We start from the raw sequence: 20209 nt of genomic DNA, 5'->3' as shown, positions 1-20209 counted from the left end.
AGTTACTGTAAAATAGCCCCTTCTTCAAATTAGATGCGAGCACAATACTAATACGTAATATCATGATAAATACATACTAATGTTAGTATATTTTATAATGTTCTACTTGTTGACAATATCACAAATATTTCTATATTAGTCATGTGAAACATGAATGTTCACATCCTATCATTATACATACAAATCTAGCAATAATGTAGTATTTAAAACATACAATATTGCTAGACAAATGAATACCTTATAAAATCTTGTTACTTTTTTTATCCACCTAGCTGCCAACTTATTAAATATTTACTTTAAATGTATGCACTTATTGTTCAGCTCAGCTGTAAGCTTTAAGGTCCTGGACCTAACATTATTTTTCTTTATTGATGGTCAATTGGCAGCTAGTTATTGTTTACATTATCATGACAGTGTTTGTTGCTGCATAAAAGCTTTTGAATCGAAATAAAGACACAGTTGTGTTGAAATAAAGTTGAATTTGTGTTTTATATATTTTGGTTAAGTTTGTTTCCTATACCAGCTGTAAAAAATTGTCTAGTAAATCTGTTATTGATTTTAGTCTTATTTTAGTCGACTAAAATACCAAGCAATTTTAGTCGACTAAAATACCAAGCAATTTTAGTCGACTAAAATAAGACTAAAATTAAAACAAATCAGATGACTAAAACTTGACTAAAACTAAAAAGAATTATAGTCAAAAGACTAAGACTAAAACTAAATTAAAATTTCGTGTCAAAATTAACACTGGTTCATAGGACCAAATCATCCTGTAAAGAATCCCATTTAACCCAACACAATCATGTACAGGCACACAATCAGCCTGCGTTTTGTGTAACAAGCTCCACTAATACCTCTGCCTCTCCTCTTCCACTAGACCAGCTTCCCAGTCAAGCAGGACCGCCTCCTCTGCCACCTGCTCCACATCATCACAAGCAGCATCCATCAGTTACCTCCCTCAACCAGTCACTGGCCAATCAGCCGACAGAGCTTCAGAGTGCATCTGAATGCGTGCAGCTGCAAGAAAACTGGGTACTGGGTGGCAACGTAGGCTTGGAGAACAGGTACGTGTTTTTACACAGTCAGAAATTCACTTACTCATTCACTTACTGTTTTCAGTGTCCTATATGTAGTCAGTGACTACATGGAGGAAGAATGAAAGCAAATAAGCGAGTGAATTCTGATGCTGAATAAAGACAAACAACATTACATGCATGCATTGTATTATCTTAAGTATATTTTAATTATCTTCTTCATGGTTTTGACTTTTTTGGTTTTACAGAGGAATTATTGAAAATAAACATCAAAACAATGTTCAAGATTGTATAAAACTAGATAATTTTGCACATTGAAAACATATTACAAAAGATTGATTTAATTTAATTTAATTTAATTTAATTTAATTTAATTTAATTTAATTTAATTTAATTTAATTTAATTTTATATAGATGAAAATGCTATCTACAGATGATACTCGGATATTTAAATCATCCACCAACTTTTCAGTTCCTCTCTGTATAGTCTACTGAGTTGAAGAAGTGAAGAAACAAAAATTTTGTTTCCATAGTTGTTGGTTAACAGAATTACTTGCTACCTACCTTTATAATAATTTTTTTAATGAAATTATGACTTGGCAAATAAAAAAAGAAAAGAGATATTATAGAAATACTGTCAACTTTAGACAAGAATTTGTGTGTGTGTGTTTGTGTCAGATTTGGTCAGTGTACATTATGGCTTAAGGAGTGAACTATATATGGAAATTCACTATATGGGTATTTAGACACACTACAAAATGGCTAACACCTGATTTAGTACACTCATTAGTCACTTTTACAATCTTTTGAACATTGTGTATCATGAATCGCTGTTTTCTGTGTACATATGAAAAATCCACTTAATCAGTTTGATTTGGGTCTAAAATCTTTGATCATGACTCTATATAGGCATTCATTTCCCATTGAGTTTCCATCAGTTATCACTTTTCATTTTGAGCAAATATTGTGGTAAAAGCTGCCAAGACAAGCCTTTATATAATGCACCTTGCTGTCACTACAGATATCTTGAAGTGTACTACTCAAGCTGAGGGCTGCCTACCCAGCATCCACCTGACAGTATGAATTTATGTATGCATGGCATGAGTATCATATCAAGCATAAATAAATACACATCATGTTAGTCTCGGATTCTTCAGATACACGTATCATATGGATCCCAAAAGCATTTGTATACACACATTTGTTCTTATCATAGTAATACGAAAAATGTTTTATTGTAATAGTGCACACAGTCTTAACCTTTTTATTGTTTAATTGTAAGGCAATGTTTTTTTAATTAAAGAATAAAAGTGCAGTACAAGTCTTTACAAAAGGATATCTACCTTCACAAAATTCAGCCTTTGTTCATAAACGACTGACAGGGTAAATAGTAATGTACTGCATCATAGATTTTCCACACCCATATGCAGATTTCTAAACGCCACAATCAGCATTTTCACTTCAAAAGGCTGAAGGGAAGAGTCCCGGTAGACTGGGTCCTGCAGAAGACGAATATGAATGCAAAAGTATGGGAAATAGAGTTAATTAACCAAAACAGAAGTCATCATGTGCAAGCAAACATTTCTATTATGTATACGTGCAATTTTTATGCAAACACATATCATTAAAATGACTAAGTAGTGGACACAAATCGCAAGGAAAGATGTTGTTCCTCATAATATAATATTAGTAGTTGAACGGAAATCAATCAGTTCATGAAATTCACTCGGCCTATATTTAGACTAAGTGGATGAAACATCAAAAAGAATATGCTTATTTTTAGCTTAAAGGGATCATAACAAATCATCCTTGATCTTTTGAAATAAAATACTTTTTGGATTGTAAAAACAGACTGTCAGTTTCAGATCTGAAAACTTCTTTCACAGAAAAGAAAAGATCTTACTGAAACTAAGATGCAAAAATGGCTTATTTAAAAAAAAAATGATTTTTGACATAGAAACCCCAAAATACATGATCGACATATCAGATGCTTGTTCAGTGTTACTCTAATATAGTGAATATATTTAGAGAGATAGAGAGAGGGAAGCTGGAAATTGGCAACTTTTTTTTTTTTTTACAGCAGGAAGGAGTTAAATTCTTCCTGGATGATACATTGCACATAATGTCATAAACTGGCACAGTTTATATAACCCTGAATTGCTGCATGTACTGTACCCCGAGGAGCCTGAGCTGCCACCCACTCAAAAGGTTAAACAAGATGAATAACAGATTTAAACTGTTCACAGTATCATTCCACAACAAAAAACATGGTGCCATTAAATGCTCATCTTAAGATTGTGACTAAATGTACTGAAAAATAGCTACTGGACGGCCATCGTTTTTTTCCCCAAAAATACCACAAATGTAATTTTCAGTTTTCAGCCAAGAGAGAAAACAATGTGTTATTTTATCTTTGACATAAACAAAAAGCTGTATGCATTGTGAAATACAGGTTCCATTAAATCTAATTTAAATGCAAATCAAGATCGATGATATATTGAAACTTAAAAAAAAGATATTTATATAATATTTAAAAACTCTTGAAGGCTGAAGAAAAATACTAATACTAACATTTATCTGTGCAGCTGAAATATTTCTAACAATCATAAAGCAATTTCAGACACTATTTCAAATTGCCATATTCAGCATTGTATCTAAAGCAATGTATTCACTGTTGCTTTCTTTTATAAAAAGACTGCAATGTGTGTGGGCTAGAATACACAAAATTAAACCATTAAGGTATAACCTATGAATAAAGTAGCCATGTTTGTGTGTATTTAGAGTATAGAAAAATGGGATGCCATTATAAAATAAGTGTTGAGTGGATCATCTTGAATGAAACAAATTTAATTTCAGTCTACAATCAGCCTGGCCTGTAATTTACTGTGGCTTTTCTTTCCTTGGTATTTCAACATAATGGCCATGTTTTTTTTTTTCCTTTACGCTTTTAATTAACTTAATAAAAAAAAAAACATCTCTGGAAATCTCTACTAAACATGAAATAGCCTACTGTCTATTTTTCATCAGTACAAGAATATACGTAGAACAGCAATGATTGTTTTAATATTTAGTTGTAATATTTCATAAATGATTTCAACTTGGTAAATTGTTCACTAAAGTGTTTTTTTTTTCTCTCTCTTCATAAAATGGCATTTCATGTAAAATCCACCCTGCAGTCGCACTGTACACATTCATTACCAACAGAAGTGTTGGCAATGCTGCGCGTCAGGTTTTTTGATCTTTTGCGGGCCACAGCTGTTGTGCTCCATTGTGGAGAGGAAAAAACAACAACAAAAAGAAAGAAAACAAAGGAGTCTAGTGAAAGCATACTTCTTATGGATATGAGAAGGGAAGATGTTTTGTAATCACATCAAGTGAAGAATCTTTGTTTTTGTGTCTAGATCTAGGCAGATAACACAGACTTCTCCTGTTATTAATGATCCCAGTAGAATTCCTCTACTACCCCTCTCTCTCTCTCTCTCTCTCTCTCTCTCTCCCTTCAGCTTCCTTGCTTTCCGTCTCGCAGTACACCAATCCATCACCATCTCCTTTTCTCACTACTCTACCTTTCTCAGAGTGTTATCTTGAAAACTTTCCACTCCCCTGTCTGTCACGAAGATTCTGATCTTTACATGTCAACAGAAAGGGACTGTCCTAAAATGGCAGTGGCGCAGAAACCTCCAGGGAGTGTCTTAAAATAACGCCACTCTGCCGAGTGCTGGAGAGACACCTGCTGCTCCGAGACCCCTACTGAGGTGACAGATGCTTCCGCCTCAAAGAGGATGCTTGAATCCTAGTTGGAGATGAGAGGATACATGCAAGTCCTCCTTGTTTTTCTAAATGAGTTTCCCCCCTCTCATTTAACTTAAGTCTCGCATGCGCATTTGTCGGAAAGAGGACTTGTCTTTGCCTTAAACTCACACCACCGGTCGCATACTCTTTTCACATATATACTCAATCGTTTTAACTCTTTAAGTCAACAAGTAGTCCTTTGAAAAGCCCTCTCTTTTCTTTAGCCTATCTAATGCGGCAGTCATTATATATCAGATTATGCCACGAAAGGACTTTTATTCTTTTGTTTGCAATTTCTCTTTCAACCTCCAAATCCTCCTTTTTTCTTCTGTAGGGCCTCTTCTTTCGCACCGCAGCATTCCAAGCGTCAAACCAATGACAAGGAAAGGTGGGACACTGATAGAGAATCACATTGTACAAGAGCAAAAAAAAAAAAAAAACTCTTTGGGGTGAAGTTACTTCTTAGTCGTCCTAATGCGAACAACACTCTCACACCTTACAGAAAGGGGCAATGAGGATTAGCTTAGTCATTTTCTCTGCCTGGCGTCACACTCCCGCTAATCAATTATGGATTGTTTGGCCTCAAAACGGCACACTGTCAGTGTATTTGTTAATCGTTTGTGAAGGCTTTTAAATGTGCCTCATTCAGTGCGCAGTGGCCCGGAACCTATCTGAGCCCTTGTGAAAAATGTGTGTGCGTGCCTGTGTGTTTGGAGTCGTGGCAGCAGCTCATAACCATGCAGATTATAAAGTTTTACAATGGAGTCCTTCTGAATGAAAAGCAGGCATCTTAAACCAGGCCTGTATTGAAATTTGCACAAAAGAACAAGCGTCTGAGTGCTGCCTGACCGTTGAAGTTTGGACTTTTATAGAGTAATGCTGTTAGGAGCTGGCAAGTTTGAAATGTTTCCTCATCTGAAATTGTACACAGTCAAGGACTGTTTGTGTAGAAACTGGAATCAGGTACGTTTCTTCATAATAAAAAGAAAAGAAAAAAAATTACATTAAAAATGAATTGCATTGTTGACAAAAATGATAAAATAATGTACAGATGAGATGAAGACTCGTCTAATAATAACCATTTTATTCTCGTACAGTAGGTGCCACTACGAGACATCAGCTGTTTGAACATTTTTTGTTTTGTATAATGCTTTTTCTAGTGTTACTTTCCCAAAAATACAAAAAATGTAAGTGTACCTAAATAGAAAAAAAAGAATATATATATTTATATATTCTGAACAATAAAAGCCATTATAACAGTATAGGCACAACATTTATCATGCTTATATAATACAGTATATATTTTAGTACAACTGAAAAAAAAAAAAAAAAAAGCAAGCAATTTGGTCAAAAGTATAAAGGAAGCACTCCAGTTACAGTGAAAAAAACTAATTGATAAATAAATAAAATATGAAACCCTCATCCAAATTGACCTGCAAAGGAGCAAATAATTGATTATAATTTGTGCATTTTTATGAGCTCAAATTATTTTCTTGTCATTATTATTATTATTATTTTTTCATTACATTTTTCTTTTCCTAATCACATTTAAATCAGAGAGTAAACTTAAATGAAAAAAAATAAAATGGCCACGTAAACAAGACCTACATCCAGAGCCGTGAGGAGGACTGACAGCAGACCAACTGTAAAATGCCTTCAGGACACAAGACTGTACACAGCAGCCAGTGTGAGAGAGCTTGCAGCAGAACGCCAATATAACAGCCAGCCAGAGTGAACAAGAACCACCAACAACACATGGAAATTTCCTGGAAATGAATCTGAGAATGTCTGTTTTATTGATGTGTGTAGTATGAATGAATCAGATAAACAACAGAAGGGAACAAATTAAAATATAAGAAAACTTTCGTTTTGAAGCAGAATCATAGCCAGCAAAGCAAACAAAATATCTTCAATTAAATTTTAAAATGTTTTTAGAAGTTCCTGATCTTCTGTAATCCAAGTCAATCATACCGTGCCTCATTTTATGCAATGTGTTTTATATACATATGCATGTATGTGGTGTAATATGTTTAAATTACAATAATAGGCCGCTATTAATATACACATTACAATGAATAAATGTTTATGTATATACACACTACATTCAACATTTTGGGGGCAGTCAATTTATCTTAATGTTTTTTAAAGAAGGCTCACAAAGGATGCATTTATATGATCAAAAATGAACTGAAAACACGTAAAATATTATATCTTAATATATTTTTAATTGTAATCTATTCCTGTTATGGCAATTTTAAAGAGCCATTACTTTACTTCATTGTCACATGATTCTTAAAAAAAAATCATTATAATAATCATGTGTTTAATAAACATTTTATTTATTTATTTATTTATATAAAAATATGTCCCTGACTCCAGACAATTGAATTGTCCTTTTCACAAAATGTGGCTTTTGTAGGAAGGATGTCAGGAAAAGTCATTCAGTGTTCATTCAGTTACAGTACATTAGACTGATTCAAACTGTAAATTTTGTGAGTTTTTATGAGCTAAAAACTTGTCTTGTTATTATTTTGTGGTTTGTGTTTTTCTCACCATATTTAAATCAGACAGCAAACTTAACATTAACAACTCAGGTAAAAATGATTTATCTTGCTGTGGCGTTGAAGATTCGGCAGCGGTGGAGCGCCACTGATGAAAAGCAGAACAGAAAACACTGTCATCAGATGCTGATGCATACACATCATTATGGGTTATGTTTGTCATCATAAACTCTAGAGCTCAGTTAACCGCAGTTCACTTTGACTTGACTTGGTGTGGTTCTTTCCATCATAGTCCATCGTTAGAGACATTTATGTCATACAAGTACAGGCACTGATCCAATGACAGCCCTCTAAATCAATGAAGCTATTGGGATTTTAATGGCAGCTTATTAAATTACAGCTTTTGTTACATACAGTACAAATAATAAAGTATCTACAATAAAGAAAATGCACACTTTAACTGCAGTTTCCATGGAGATGCAGATTCAAATAGTGATGCATCAATAAAAAAGGTTTAACTTCAAAATTCTCAATAGGTCAGAAATAAAAAATAAAAAAAACTTTTAACAAAGACATTGCTACATTTCTTTTTTTCTTTTAAACCTGTGGTTTTGTTCACAGCTCACTCTGAAAGTTTTCAGCAAGTTTATTGTTTTTATATTTCATCATCTCATATCGTTTCTTCCTTCCCTAGGCACTTCCTGCTTAAGACTGGAACTGGCACCACATCTCTCTTCACAACTCCTAATCCCGGTTATACTATGGCGACTGGAGCTGTCTACTCTCCACCAGCTCGTCCCTTAACACGCAACACGCTTTCAAGAGGTGCATTCAAATTTAACAAGTCGCCTAAACGGTGTTCGTGGAAATGCACCGCGCTCAGTGCTGTAGGCGTGGCCACCCTGCTGTCTGTTCTGCTCTGCTACTGTATAGGTAACTCATTGTGTGTGAGTGTGTGTGTGTGTGTTTGTGTGTCCTTATTTGACCATGAGGTACTCAGGTGCAAGCTGTTTTATCCAGCCTGCCCCCAAAAGAGATAACGAAATAGCCCATCAGGTGGAGTTTTCCTTCCTCTGCCTTCATCTGTGGCCAAAACACCTGGTGCTCTACTCTAAATAGTCGCTTATCGCTAGGAAGTCACATACACACATAGACACTGGAAAAAAAGACATCAGTTCAGTGATTAATATCTGGAGCGAAGCGAAAGCTGCATGATCTTATTGTCCGCAGCAATCTGTATTCACTCCGTTAGGCCACAAAAACATTATAACCATTTTTTTATTCTCTCCGATTTTTTAACATTGTTTCCCCACTGTGAGTTATTTGCCGCAGTTGGAGACTCCTCCTCCCCCGCTGAAGGCCTGTTAGAAACATTCATCCCTCCAAAGATCAAACTGAGAGGAAGAGAGGTGTGTGAAGCGCAGCCTCCTCAGCAAGCTCCCTCGCTGTGAACTTTGAAGGAGACTTTTCCCAAGCTGTTTTCACACAGATCGAACGGTTAAAAAAAACAACTAGAAAGTGTTTGCCTAAGATTTAAAGGCTGTGCATGAAGAAGAGAATGTTTTGAAGAGAGAATGGGGGAAAGAGGAGAGACAGCAAGCGGGGAAGAGAGAATGGGAGAAACTCCTGTATTATATAACACAGACATGCTTTGATCTTCAGGCTTTTGATTTTCGCATTTTCCCTCTTTTTTTCATTTTAATCACTTGAATCTAATTCTATTTTCTCTGCAATAAATGTTTTCAGTGACAAGCTAAGGACTAATGTGGAGTTTATTCAAAACAGTTTGTGTCAAGGCCCCATTCACAATAATTGAAAGAACATGTTTTCAAATAGTAAAAAAAGACATTAGTGCACTATTTAGAGAGTCTAATGAGGGATAGGTTTTCTTTTTATATGCACTGCACTTGTGTCCAACACATGCATAAAGGAGACTGCAAATCACCTTCCAGAGTGGCTTTCAACAGCTTTTAAACTATATCCCTTTGCAAATGAGAATGTCTCATGACATGATATGTGCTTGCTGTTCCGTTTCATGATCTTAATTGGCTTCCCTCACAGCCATGCATGTACTTGGCCTGAACTGGAAACTGAAGGATGTGGATAATCACGCCTTTGAGAATGGACGAGCCAAACCAGTGACGTTCCCGACCAACACTGTGACTGCAATTTCTGCAGATGGTAACATTTCAAGGCCGAAATCAATGACCTTTCAGTCACAGAGGACTGCATTTCCATATCTCTATGAGCTATTTTATATAGATTGCAGTTATTTCTTTCAAGCTGCATAATTATTTGTAGAACAATGTTTCCTTTTCAATTTCTTTCTGGTTCTTAGTGCAATATAATACCCAAATGCAAAAAGATTACAAGAAACAATGTTGTAATTCAGAGACATAGTCACCTTGTAACATATAAAGTCACAAGAAAAGAAACAATGCTGCAATGGAGAGATAGAAAGTTATATTGTGATATATGAGGGACAGTTAACCATCTTGGTCTATTCTGGTGTTATTTTTCTCAATCCAGTCAATTCCCAATGGATAAAATAAGTGAAAGGGGTCCTGAATGTCATTTCTTGTTTACTTTAAAGACTGCTAAAGTACTACAGAGAAATACTAGTGATAGCATCTTTCTCTACTGAGTGACAGTCTCCAAAGAAGGTTTGTCCTAATATCCATGTTTAGAAAGCATCAGTTTGAAGCAAGTCAATAAGACACTTTCCTCATTCTGATTGTGAACCTGCCAAGCTGCATTGTGTTCTTTTAATTGACTTACTGCCTCTATCTGAAGTGCAGTATAAAGATGTTTGCCTGTGTCATCTGTCATCTGAATGATAGCCTTTGGAGAGTATGAAAGAGCATGGCAAATGCCTGCTGCAAGTTTTAGGGCAATGTTTGACATTTAGAGGCTCTCATCAGGAAAATGATCAAAGAGACCATTTATCTCTGAGCATATTTTAGGCTTGAAATAAGAGCAAACCCTTAGTTTTATCCAAAAATGAAGTTTTGACTGGATTGATAGGAATTCGTATTTTACTGGGTTTGCTACATTGAATAAACTTTGGGCAAACAAATAATACAAGAAAATGAAGTAAGCACGAGTGCCCAACAATAAAGACGGTTATTTAATATCAAGCTGTAAGTCTTAAATGTGAATTGTGAGTAAACTTCAAATATTACAACAAAGCAACTGTGACAGTTTTCTGGGCTTATGGATTCATTTATGGAACAATATTATTTTAATACGTGTCTGCTTACAGGAAAAGTAGGAGTGATGCTACAGAATAACTCCACGCTGGACACGGGACAGGTGGAGTTGGGTCAGCAGGTAGCACATGCCGTTCCACCAGGAGTTTTCTGGAGGTCCAGACTTCTCATTGAACAACCCCACTTTCTCAAGTTTAATATTTCCATTCAGAAAAACGCTATGATTGGAGTCTATGGGAGGAGGGGACTTCCACCCTCACACACCCAGGTAATACAACATCAAAGTCTTCTACTTGAATTGTCTCAAATAAGTCATAAGTGGCTAAAATGAGTTAATCATTAAGTTATTTAAAAAGAAGATCAATGGACTTTTTTAATCTTTGAAAATGAATGCATTCACTGCATTATTTAGCATTTATTAAACGAAAGATACAACCACAGCTATTCAATATAAAGGACTTGAAGGAATCAGACATCCAAGGTTATTTGCCAGAAAGAACAAATCCTTCTTTAATCATAACAAAACAAAACAAACTGCTCCAACAAAAAGACGTCTTCTCTCTGTCTTAGTGATTGGCTGGGTTTTTAACACTCACAGCTGTCAATAAAAGCAGCATCTTTCGTAAGTGCTGAGGAAAACTGTCCAACTTATTGTAGATGTTCAATCAATGTGTCCCCAAAGCCATCACAATAAACTAAAGCAAGCTTATTGAATGCTGCTTCCAATTTGCCATGTGTCTTCTTATTGCTTTTTGTAGCTGACCAGTAGGAAATCAATTGGAGAAACTTTAATTTAGAGTCTTCAGTTAGTGGGTCTATCTGTTTATTTGAATGTTCTGCTCGAAGTAGTGGAAGTTCTAGTGAATAACAAACTCTGTGATGCTAAATGACTGAACAATAGACCTCTATTTTCCTTTGTGCTGTAAAAGATTTCTTGGTATGATATTTTGGGAGCAGACAGGGTAATGGCAGCCTAAATGTCATGGTGTCTGGATATTAAATTTGCCTTTTATTTGGTTGTGACACATTTGACAACAGCTGAGTAATAGCGGTCAATGTAATTGTGTGTGTTTCAGTACGACTTTGTGGAGCTTCTAGATGGCAGTAGGCTCATCTCACGAGAGCGCGTTCAGTTGGATCCGGAGCTCAGGGACCGACTGGAGAATCCGGTCAACGTTCAGCAGGCAGGCTTTATCCAGTACCTCCACAGCGGTGTGTGGCACCTGGCCTTTTACAATGATGGCCGCACTGTAGAGCCTGTCTCATACAGCACCATAGTACTAGGTGAGCTAGCACATGCCGTTACAACCATGTGACTTCATGTGATTGAGTGCATACGCGTTTGTCTTTGTTGATGCACCACAGAGTGGCTGGTTATTTTGTGTTTCTTGCTTATTTATGCATCAAAGCTGAAAATGTAATTTCATACCCAACATTAGGTAATGTGACGCTTGACAGAACAACTGGGCCTTTGTAACAAGCTTTTATAGGTGCTTTCAGATGGCCTTTTTATATTTCTGTCTTGCACCCAAGTGCCTGAGATAGCGCATCAGTGATAATGAGGCGTGCAGAAGCATGCCCTGAGTTGTTGGCTAATCAATAAGTTTGATTCTGCCGCTATCTCCTTCTGTCAGGCCAGGGAATATGGAGGCCAAAAGACTAAATCGCTAAGCCTTGAGCTGCTGAGCTGTTTGTTTTTATCTTCAAATATGATTTGTATGCAGCCATGAGGAGGATCTGCTTTTATTTACAACAAAAAGGAAAAGGAAACTTTTATATGCAAAAATAATTATTTATGCATTTTTTTTATGAAGTGGCAATTCAGTATTGGGCATAGTTTCCATAGGGACTCCTATTTTTTTTTTTTATGTAAAGAAACACTGTAGACGTTTTTAACCCTCTTTCTTTGTTCTACGCCTTGTTAGACCACAAATATGAAGCAGTGTAAAAATGTAATATGCCACAAACAAAAATGTAATTTTATTATCTGACCTTCTTTGTGCAGAGTCGGTGATGGAATGCCCGCACAATTGCTATGGCAATGGAGAATGTGTCTCAGGCACATGTAATTGCTTCCCAGGATTCCTTGGGCCATATTGCTCGAGAGGTGTGTGTGTGGTGTTCTAATGATATTGTTTTCGCTGTCATGCTCACAAAACACCTGTGAAGGACCTGTCCACACTATATGTAAGAAATAATTGATGACGGGCCGTTGAATTATTAGAAAAATTCTGCATTCTTTTTTGAATAATTCAATGGCCAGGAGTCAATTATTCTGCTTATACTACGGTTGCTACACCTCAAGACATCGATCAGATGATATATGTAAAGGGATTCGTCTTTTTTTTTTTACTTAAATCGCTTTTGTGAGTAGGATTATTTCTTCTGCATCTCATCCAATGCCTCTTTTGCTAGTTCCAAAGCTTAATTTTAAAGCTTGTAATGGATGGTTGAGCCATTGATAGCATTCTAATGAAGTTATTAATGAAGTTATCAGAAAGAGAGCGAGAGAGACAGAGACACATAGAGAAACAGAGAGAGAATTAGGCTACCTCTTTGCGTCTCTGAACAGCGCTGTCTCCTCACTAGTGAGAAAAGTCATGTGTAGCCTTTAAGTTGCTACACTATATAGGCTAACTGATAAAATAGTCAACACCTTTTTGTGCAAATTGTGTGACCGTTATTACAGTTAACTATGCGAAGTGATATGGAACTGTAATGCGGTCAAAGAGCTGCCTGGAACTACATTCGTCGTGCATTTCCCTGACAATAATTACACACCGCAGAGCGTTCGTTAGCCAATCAGATTCAAGCTATATATATATATATATATATATATATATATATATATATATATATATATATATATATATATATATATATATATATATATATATATATATATATATACACACACACACAGTATGTATGTATAAATACGGACCATGTATTTGATTTGTGGGCCTGTGTCCGGAAAACTAGAAATAACTGTGCTTGAAAAGGATGACTTTTGGTACTGCAATCACAAAATTCTAACATCCTGGACATGTTTTCATCTGTGGTCCACCTTTATCCTCCTAGCTTTAATTTATTTCCGTCTTTTAGCGGCGTGTCCAGTGCTGTGCAGTGGCAATGGGCAGTACAACGGCGGGCGCTGTCAGTGCTATAGCGGATGGAAAGGGATTGAATGCGATGTGCCCACTGGTCAGTGTGTGGACACCCAGTGTGGGGGTCATGGCCTGTGTGTTACAGGCTCCTGCATGTGTAACCCTGGCTTCAAAGGTGACAACTGTGACCAAGGTAACTGGACGGATCTCAGCAGCTATGCAAAGAAAACACAACACATGTAGCTCATTGTAGTGGAGGAGAGCACTTTTTCAACACCACTGAGTAGCTAATTACATGGATGAGTGTACTGACTTAAAGACTGGTTTTTGTTGTGATAAATTAGCCACACCATTTAGCAGCATCCACTGACTGAAATGGATTCCACATATGGGATTGAGATAAGGCAGAAAGCCAAAAAAAATACCTCTTACATGCACACAAAATGTTTCCTGTCTTTAGATTTTTTTTTTCTCCTGTTCCTCCTGGGTAAAATCAATTGAGTCTATTGATCCACATTCAATAGGTTTGGGAATAAAATCTTTAGATGTCTATGTTTAAGTCACTTGAACAATGTTATAATTGTCAATGAATTTAATGAGTTACTCACCTTGAAGTCAAGAATAGAGGCACCTAGTTAGATGCCTGAAAAGAGAGACTCGTTAGCAATATATTGTTTAAAAAGCAAATACAAACACATTTGTTTTATAATACAGTTTTTGGTAGCACTTTATTTTACAGTCCTGTTCCTCATGTACATACTATGTACTTATTATAGTAATTACAATAACTATGTAATAACTAGGTACTAACCCTGAACCTACACCTAAACCTAACCCTACCCCATGTAGTTACCTTGTGTTACCAGAACATTCTTAGATAAATACACTGTAAGTACACTATACGTACATGTTAGTACACGTACTGTAAAATAAAGTGCAACCCAGTTTTTTTTATGAAGTTGCACAAAACAATAAACACCTTTTGATAAAAAGGCTTTAGAATCAACCAAATTACAATTAATACAATTAATTGCCACTGATTGGCAATTAAAACCTACAAAGAGATCTGAGATTGGCCCTTTGTTACCCTTTTGATATGCGTTTTACAAAACAGCTTGAAGCTTTTATATGAACTGTTGACTTTTGTCAGAGAAATATAAAAAAATTATTTGAAATATCTTGTTTTGCATTAAAAAAGATTTGAAATGACACTGAGTAAATGATGACCAAATTTTCCGACTTTAGCAACAGCGTTTCCAATTTGACACCTTCAGTGACACACAGACTAGATAGCTGTCAAATTCCCCAAAACTGCAACCTTGATTAAATAAGTACCTCTGTCCCAGTCTCAACAAGAACTGTACATCATGCTTCCTTCTGCAGTAATTTATGGTCAGTGCACAGACCATTGAGAGAAAAAAAAAAAGAAGACCAAAAAAATAAAAAATACCTCATGGGTTCAGAGAAGTCATCTTTAAACTTTTTTTCTGATACCTGCATGGGTTTACATTTTGGGAAAGCCAAATTATAGCTTAAACCCACATAAAACATGATGATGGATTTGTTATGGTATGTGCTTCCTTCTCATGTGCATCATTTGGTCCAGTGATTGCTCTGCATGATAATAGAACTGCATGGCAAGAATATAAAAGCCATTTTACTAGATCAGATTTATCCCATGGTCCAGACATTGTTCCTTCATGATGTTTCTATATTCCATGTTTGTAATATCTCAAATTCAAGAGTGATGTCTTGAATAGCCGTATGAAGCTTAAATAGCATATGTTAGCATCAATGAGTCTTTGTACAGTAGGATGTTCTGGAGTGCATGAAGTCTTGTAATTGTCAAAACTGTTGAAATAGATTTTATATATATAAAAAAAAATGAAATAAATGTGTGCTATAATTATCAGAATGATTGTTTGAGAAAAAGAAAAAAAAAACTGTAAAGAAGGCATATGAATGGATGACACAGTGGCCTGGAAAGTGTTTGAACACCAAAGCCAAAGCCAATTTACAACTGTATTATATAGAAAAATATATTTTAATAAGTAAAATATAATTTCAAAGTTTGTGGTCAGTTATAATTTTTTTTAATCAATTTTTTTTTTATTAATGAATAAATCTATTCAGCAAGTAAACAAATATATTCAAATTGAAAACGAATTTTAAATAGTAATAGCATTTCACAATAGTATAGTTTTTGATACATTTTTGAAATATCTTACCAGCCTTTGAGGGGGAACTGGGTAATTTAATTTATACAGCCACGAAACATTACTGTCTGACCAGTTAGTTAAAATCTTTGCAAAAATGTGAAGGCAATTCTAAGATAATGGTCTGGAAACACTGTTGTTTTCCACAGTGAACTGTGTGGACCCATCCTGTTCCAGCCATGGCTCCTGTCTCCATGGTCAGTGCCACTGTACCTCAGGCTGGACCGGATCGAACTGTGAGACGCGGGTCTCTATGTGTCCAGAACACTGCTCTGGCCACGGTACATTCCAGAGTGAGACCAGCTCCTGCATCTGCGATGTCAACTGGACCGGTCCTGACTGCTCTACAGGTATTACTTATTCACTGATAATGTAATGCAGTATATGGCTCGATTTGACACTGGGAGGCTTACTGTATTTGAAAACCCCAAACTATTTTTCTTTCCAGGTTTAAATTCGATTTTGAAATTTTCAGTGTGGTCTCTGACTTCTGCATCCCACTGTAGGTAATTGAATCATTACTATAGGAAATGGTCTGTGCTCTGACTGGCTGTCCACACTGGGTGCTGTAATGTTTCTAGTTTGATTAGCCTGTTGTGAGTAACCTTTTAAACACGTCAGCATTTCCTGCAGCCATGATGAACATACTGCATGCAAATATTACAGAAGTAACTATAATGCTTAATTTCCATTTGTGATGCCTGTAAGTATTTGGTGAAAAGAAAGAGAAATGTAGCTGTCAGACTGTTTCGTCAGAGAATGTTGTGGGAATTATGCCATCGTAAGTGCCTGTGGTTTTGGGAATTTTTGAAATGTAAATGTGATAACAAGCAATAAATGTGCTGCTGGAGTTATCAAAAAGTGTTATAGTAAAACAGAGATCACCCCATATTACATTTTATGTGCTTTGTTACAGTATGAAAGAAAAAAAATATTCTGTATATGTTAACTAAAGTTAGATTAACACTACTGTTCAAATATTTGGGGATTTTTTTTATGTTTTATGCTTACCAAGAATGCATTTTTTTATCAAATCAGTAATGATGTGACATATTGTTAGTTTTAAATAGCTGTTTTTTAATGCAAATATATTTTAAAACATAATTTATTCCTGTGACATCATAGCTGAATTTTCAGCAGCCATTACTTGTTCAGTACCACAAGGTCATTCATAAATCATTCTAATATGCCTATTTGGTGCTTAAAAAACATTTTGCATTATTCTCAATGTTGGAAATAAGTGATAATTTTTTTCAGGCTTCTTTGATGAATAGTTCAAAAGAACAGTACTTATTTGAAGTATAAATCTACTGTGACATTATCAATGTCTTTAATGTCACTTTTGATCAATATACAGTCTTATGTTGTTGCTGACTAAAAATAAAAATGTATTTTTAAATAAATAAAATTAAAATACTGACCCAAAATTTTTAATGCTAGTCTATATTTGTTTACTTATATTCTATACCATAGAATATATATTATATTACACTGACCTTTCCAAACCGGAGTCATTTTGTAATGCTTCTATTTAATATCTATTAGCAATAAAATATAACAATAATGCTACAGAAATGTTCTATTTAAACTTTTAGCTTTTACTGAATAAAATAGTTGCTTAAGATGTACTGTCATCTGAGTGTGCGTGAGCTTAACGTCAGGCCGTTTCTAGCTGCAGCTCTGGTCATGGGAGCAATGGGAGTCCACTTGCTTGCACAGTTGGGGTTTTGTCTCTTCATTACCTCCACTGTTCCACCTCAATTAAATAAACTTTAATTAACGGTAGTGTGGCGTGGATCGACCCGCCTCCCGCTGGAACCTGGAAGTGCTAAAAACAGATAAACACCTTGCCGCTAATGAAAAATTGATTACATCGACTGGTGTGGAAAAAGAAGGCCGTAAAAAAAAGATTGAATGAATCAACCAGCCCTTAACCTTTTTAGAGCAATTTAATATTCCAGAGAGCCAGCACGACCTAATCAGACCCTCCAAGGTCTTCCAATTGAAAAAAAAAAAAAAATATATATATATATATATATATATATATATATATATATATATATATATATATATATATATATATATATATATATAAATAAATAAAATGAGTGGGACAGCAAAAGGGCTCCCTGTACAAACATCAAAGAGACTTTACCTACATTACACTCAATTTTAGGTTTTATGGGTTATTTATTTGTCAGGTGGATTTTCCTTCCAGTCTGAAAGTTGCTTGACAAAGAAATGGCTTAATGGAAGACCAGTTCCGCACTTACCTGAGAGGTTGCCTTGGGCAACAGTGGAGAACTTTGAAAAAGTCACCGGTGTAATTTCTCTGCGTTGATAAATTGGCTCCAGCATGGCCTTATAAAATAAAGATTGCCCGTAACGCTGTTATTCGGTGGGTTTTTAGGAGTCATTGAGGTGATCATAGGACATAATGATTCGTTGAAATGAAGGCGGATGGGGTCAAGCCAGGTCTAATGGCACATTTCCACTGCGTGGTTCGACTCGGCTCGGTACTACTCACCACGAGTTTGCGTTTCCACTGTAACTTAGTACCTCTTTAGAGTGTGCGGGATTATTCACATATCATTACAGTTGCACTGCCTCTACTGCCACGACTTCTTAAAAACTTTTTAATTCTACATCGCCCCATCAGGTTCTTGCTGAATCCACTCTTCTGCTATCAACGAGAGGAATGTCTGTACTTCCTCAGCAGACAACAAAACTTTTTGTTTGTTAAAAAAGGTGAGCACGTTCAAAACAGTTGTATTCGTTCCTCGTTTCTTGCAATTTTATTGGCAGTTGGCAAACCAACTTAAAAGGTCAATTTAAATGCATTCGATCCTTCGCTGGCTGTGCTGATAATCTAGCGGTTCTGTTGTGTTTGTGTAGCCAATCAGTGATCAGCAGAGTTTACACATCACTTTTTGGTAACTGAGGTGGTACTAAAAAAGTAACAAGTACTGTACCCAATGGGAACCCCCCTCCCCCAAAGTGAAAGGTACCGTGCCGTACCATCCAGTGGAAAAGTGCCATAAATTGACCTCGTTATCTAGCATCAGGTGTGTTTAGATGCACAGAGTTGCCCGGTTTCAGCCTTGAATTCTCTTTCAATAGCTGGATCTCTAATTCAAGACAGACAATATCTGAATTAAGTTAACATGCATACTAAAAATGTTAACACATTTGAAATGGAGGTGAAGAAAAACTTGAGATTTCAATCTATTGCCTGTATTTTACTTCACTTTACTGTATCGACATTAGAACATAATGATTAGTTGAAATGAAGGTGGATGGGGCAATCCAAGGCTAAGCTTCTCTCATTATCTGTCATCAGACACATTTATAAGGTCCTACTCATTGCTGTCTGGTTGCAGCACGTCTGAAAACCGAATCTCTGTTCTGAATTCTTTTATATCTGAATCTCTAGCTCAATGCTGACAATGCCTGATTTATATGCAATTTTTTTTTTTTTTTTAAGAAAATACATACAGAACATTTAAATGCCTTGTGCTCTCTGACGCATACAGATGTAATCTTACAATCTTGTCTTGACCTGTAGGTTGTTTTAATACATGCAGATCGGTGTTGGACTGGAAACAGACATGCAGATGTAATTCTACAGTGTGCATATTAATTCATTTAGATTAATAGTTTACAGCCCACTGGGAAATTTTAAGGTGACGGTAAATTGAATGTATAATATAAACTGAGTAATGAAGTTGCTATAGCACCATCTATGGACCCAAGCCTTCCTAATTTGAGATGTCTCCCTAGAATAGCAGTGCGCAATGTTTGCTGACACTTGCAGAATACAGTTATGCTTTATGGAAGTAATTATCTATTAAATATACCCCCGGAAACTGGCTTTGGCAGGTAGCCATATTTTGAAATTCAAATTATAAAATAAATAAATAAATAAATAAAAACTTCACGTCACAAATCACTTTTCTTTTGCTACATTTTTTTCTAGATAAAATTGAGAGAATTTTACTATATATATATAGTAATGTGTATATATATATATATATATATATATATAGTACTATATATATATATATATATATATATATATATATATATATATATATATATATATATATATATATATATAATGGTGGATTTTATTTCTAAAGGCACTAAACTAAATGTTCCAGTAAACACAAAAACACAACACAGAGTTCTGTAAAAGAGACGTTTGTCCTTGAAAATGTGAATAAGACTGTCTTGCGTGAATGTATGCCTGTGTGAATGTATTTGTTGATGGATGCTCTGGAGAGCTCCAGAAATGTTAGCAGTCACAGCTTGCAGGATGACAAGTTCAGAGCCATTGTGCATTGGCTATAG

General features: G+C 35.5%; 1 protein-coding gene across 5 annotated transcripts in view; it reads left to right on the top strand.

Moving 5' to 3' along the window:
• The window catches only part of LOC113114140 (teneurin-3-like), an 86953-nt gene that overhangs the window by 52910 nt on the left and 13834 nt on the right, over positions 1-20209 (top strand). For all 5 annotated transcript variants that reach the window (XM_026280923.1, XM_026280924.1, XM_026280921.1 and 2 more), the window contains 8 exons: positions 878-1064; positions 8022-8260; positions 9389-9508; positions 10590-10804; positions 11613-11820; positions 12542-12643; positions 13642-13836; positions 16009-16209. In XM_026280923.1, the coding sequence (XP_026136708.1) occupies positions 878-1064; positions 8022-8260; positions 9389-9508; positions 10590-10804; positions 11613-11820; positions 12542-12643; positions 13642-13836; positions 16009-16209 (1467 nt within the window). The remainder of the gene's footprint in view (positions 1-877; positions 1065-8021; positions 8261-9388; positions 9509-10589; positions 10805-11612; positions 11821-12541; positions 12644-13641; positions 13837-16008; positions 16210-20209) is intronic.

The sequence above is a fragment of the Carassius auratus genome, chromosome 14, assembly GCF_003368295.1.
Source record: "Carassius auratus strain Wakin chromosome 14, ASM336829v1, whole genome shotgun sequence".
Classification (NCBI taxonomy): Eukaryota; Metazoa; Chordata; class Actinopteri; order Cypriniformes; family Cyprinidae; genus Carassius; species Carassius auratus.
The sequence above is the reverse complement of the archived record's forward strand: the minus strand, read 5'-3'. Positions and strand labels throughout refer to the sequence as shown.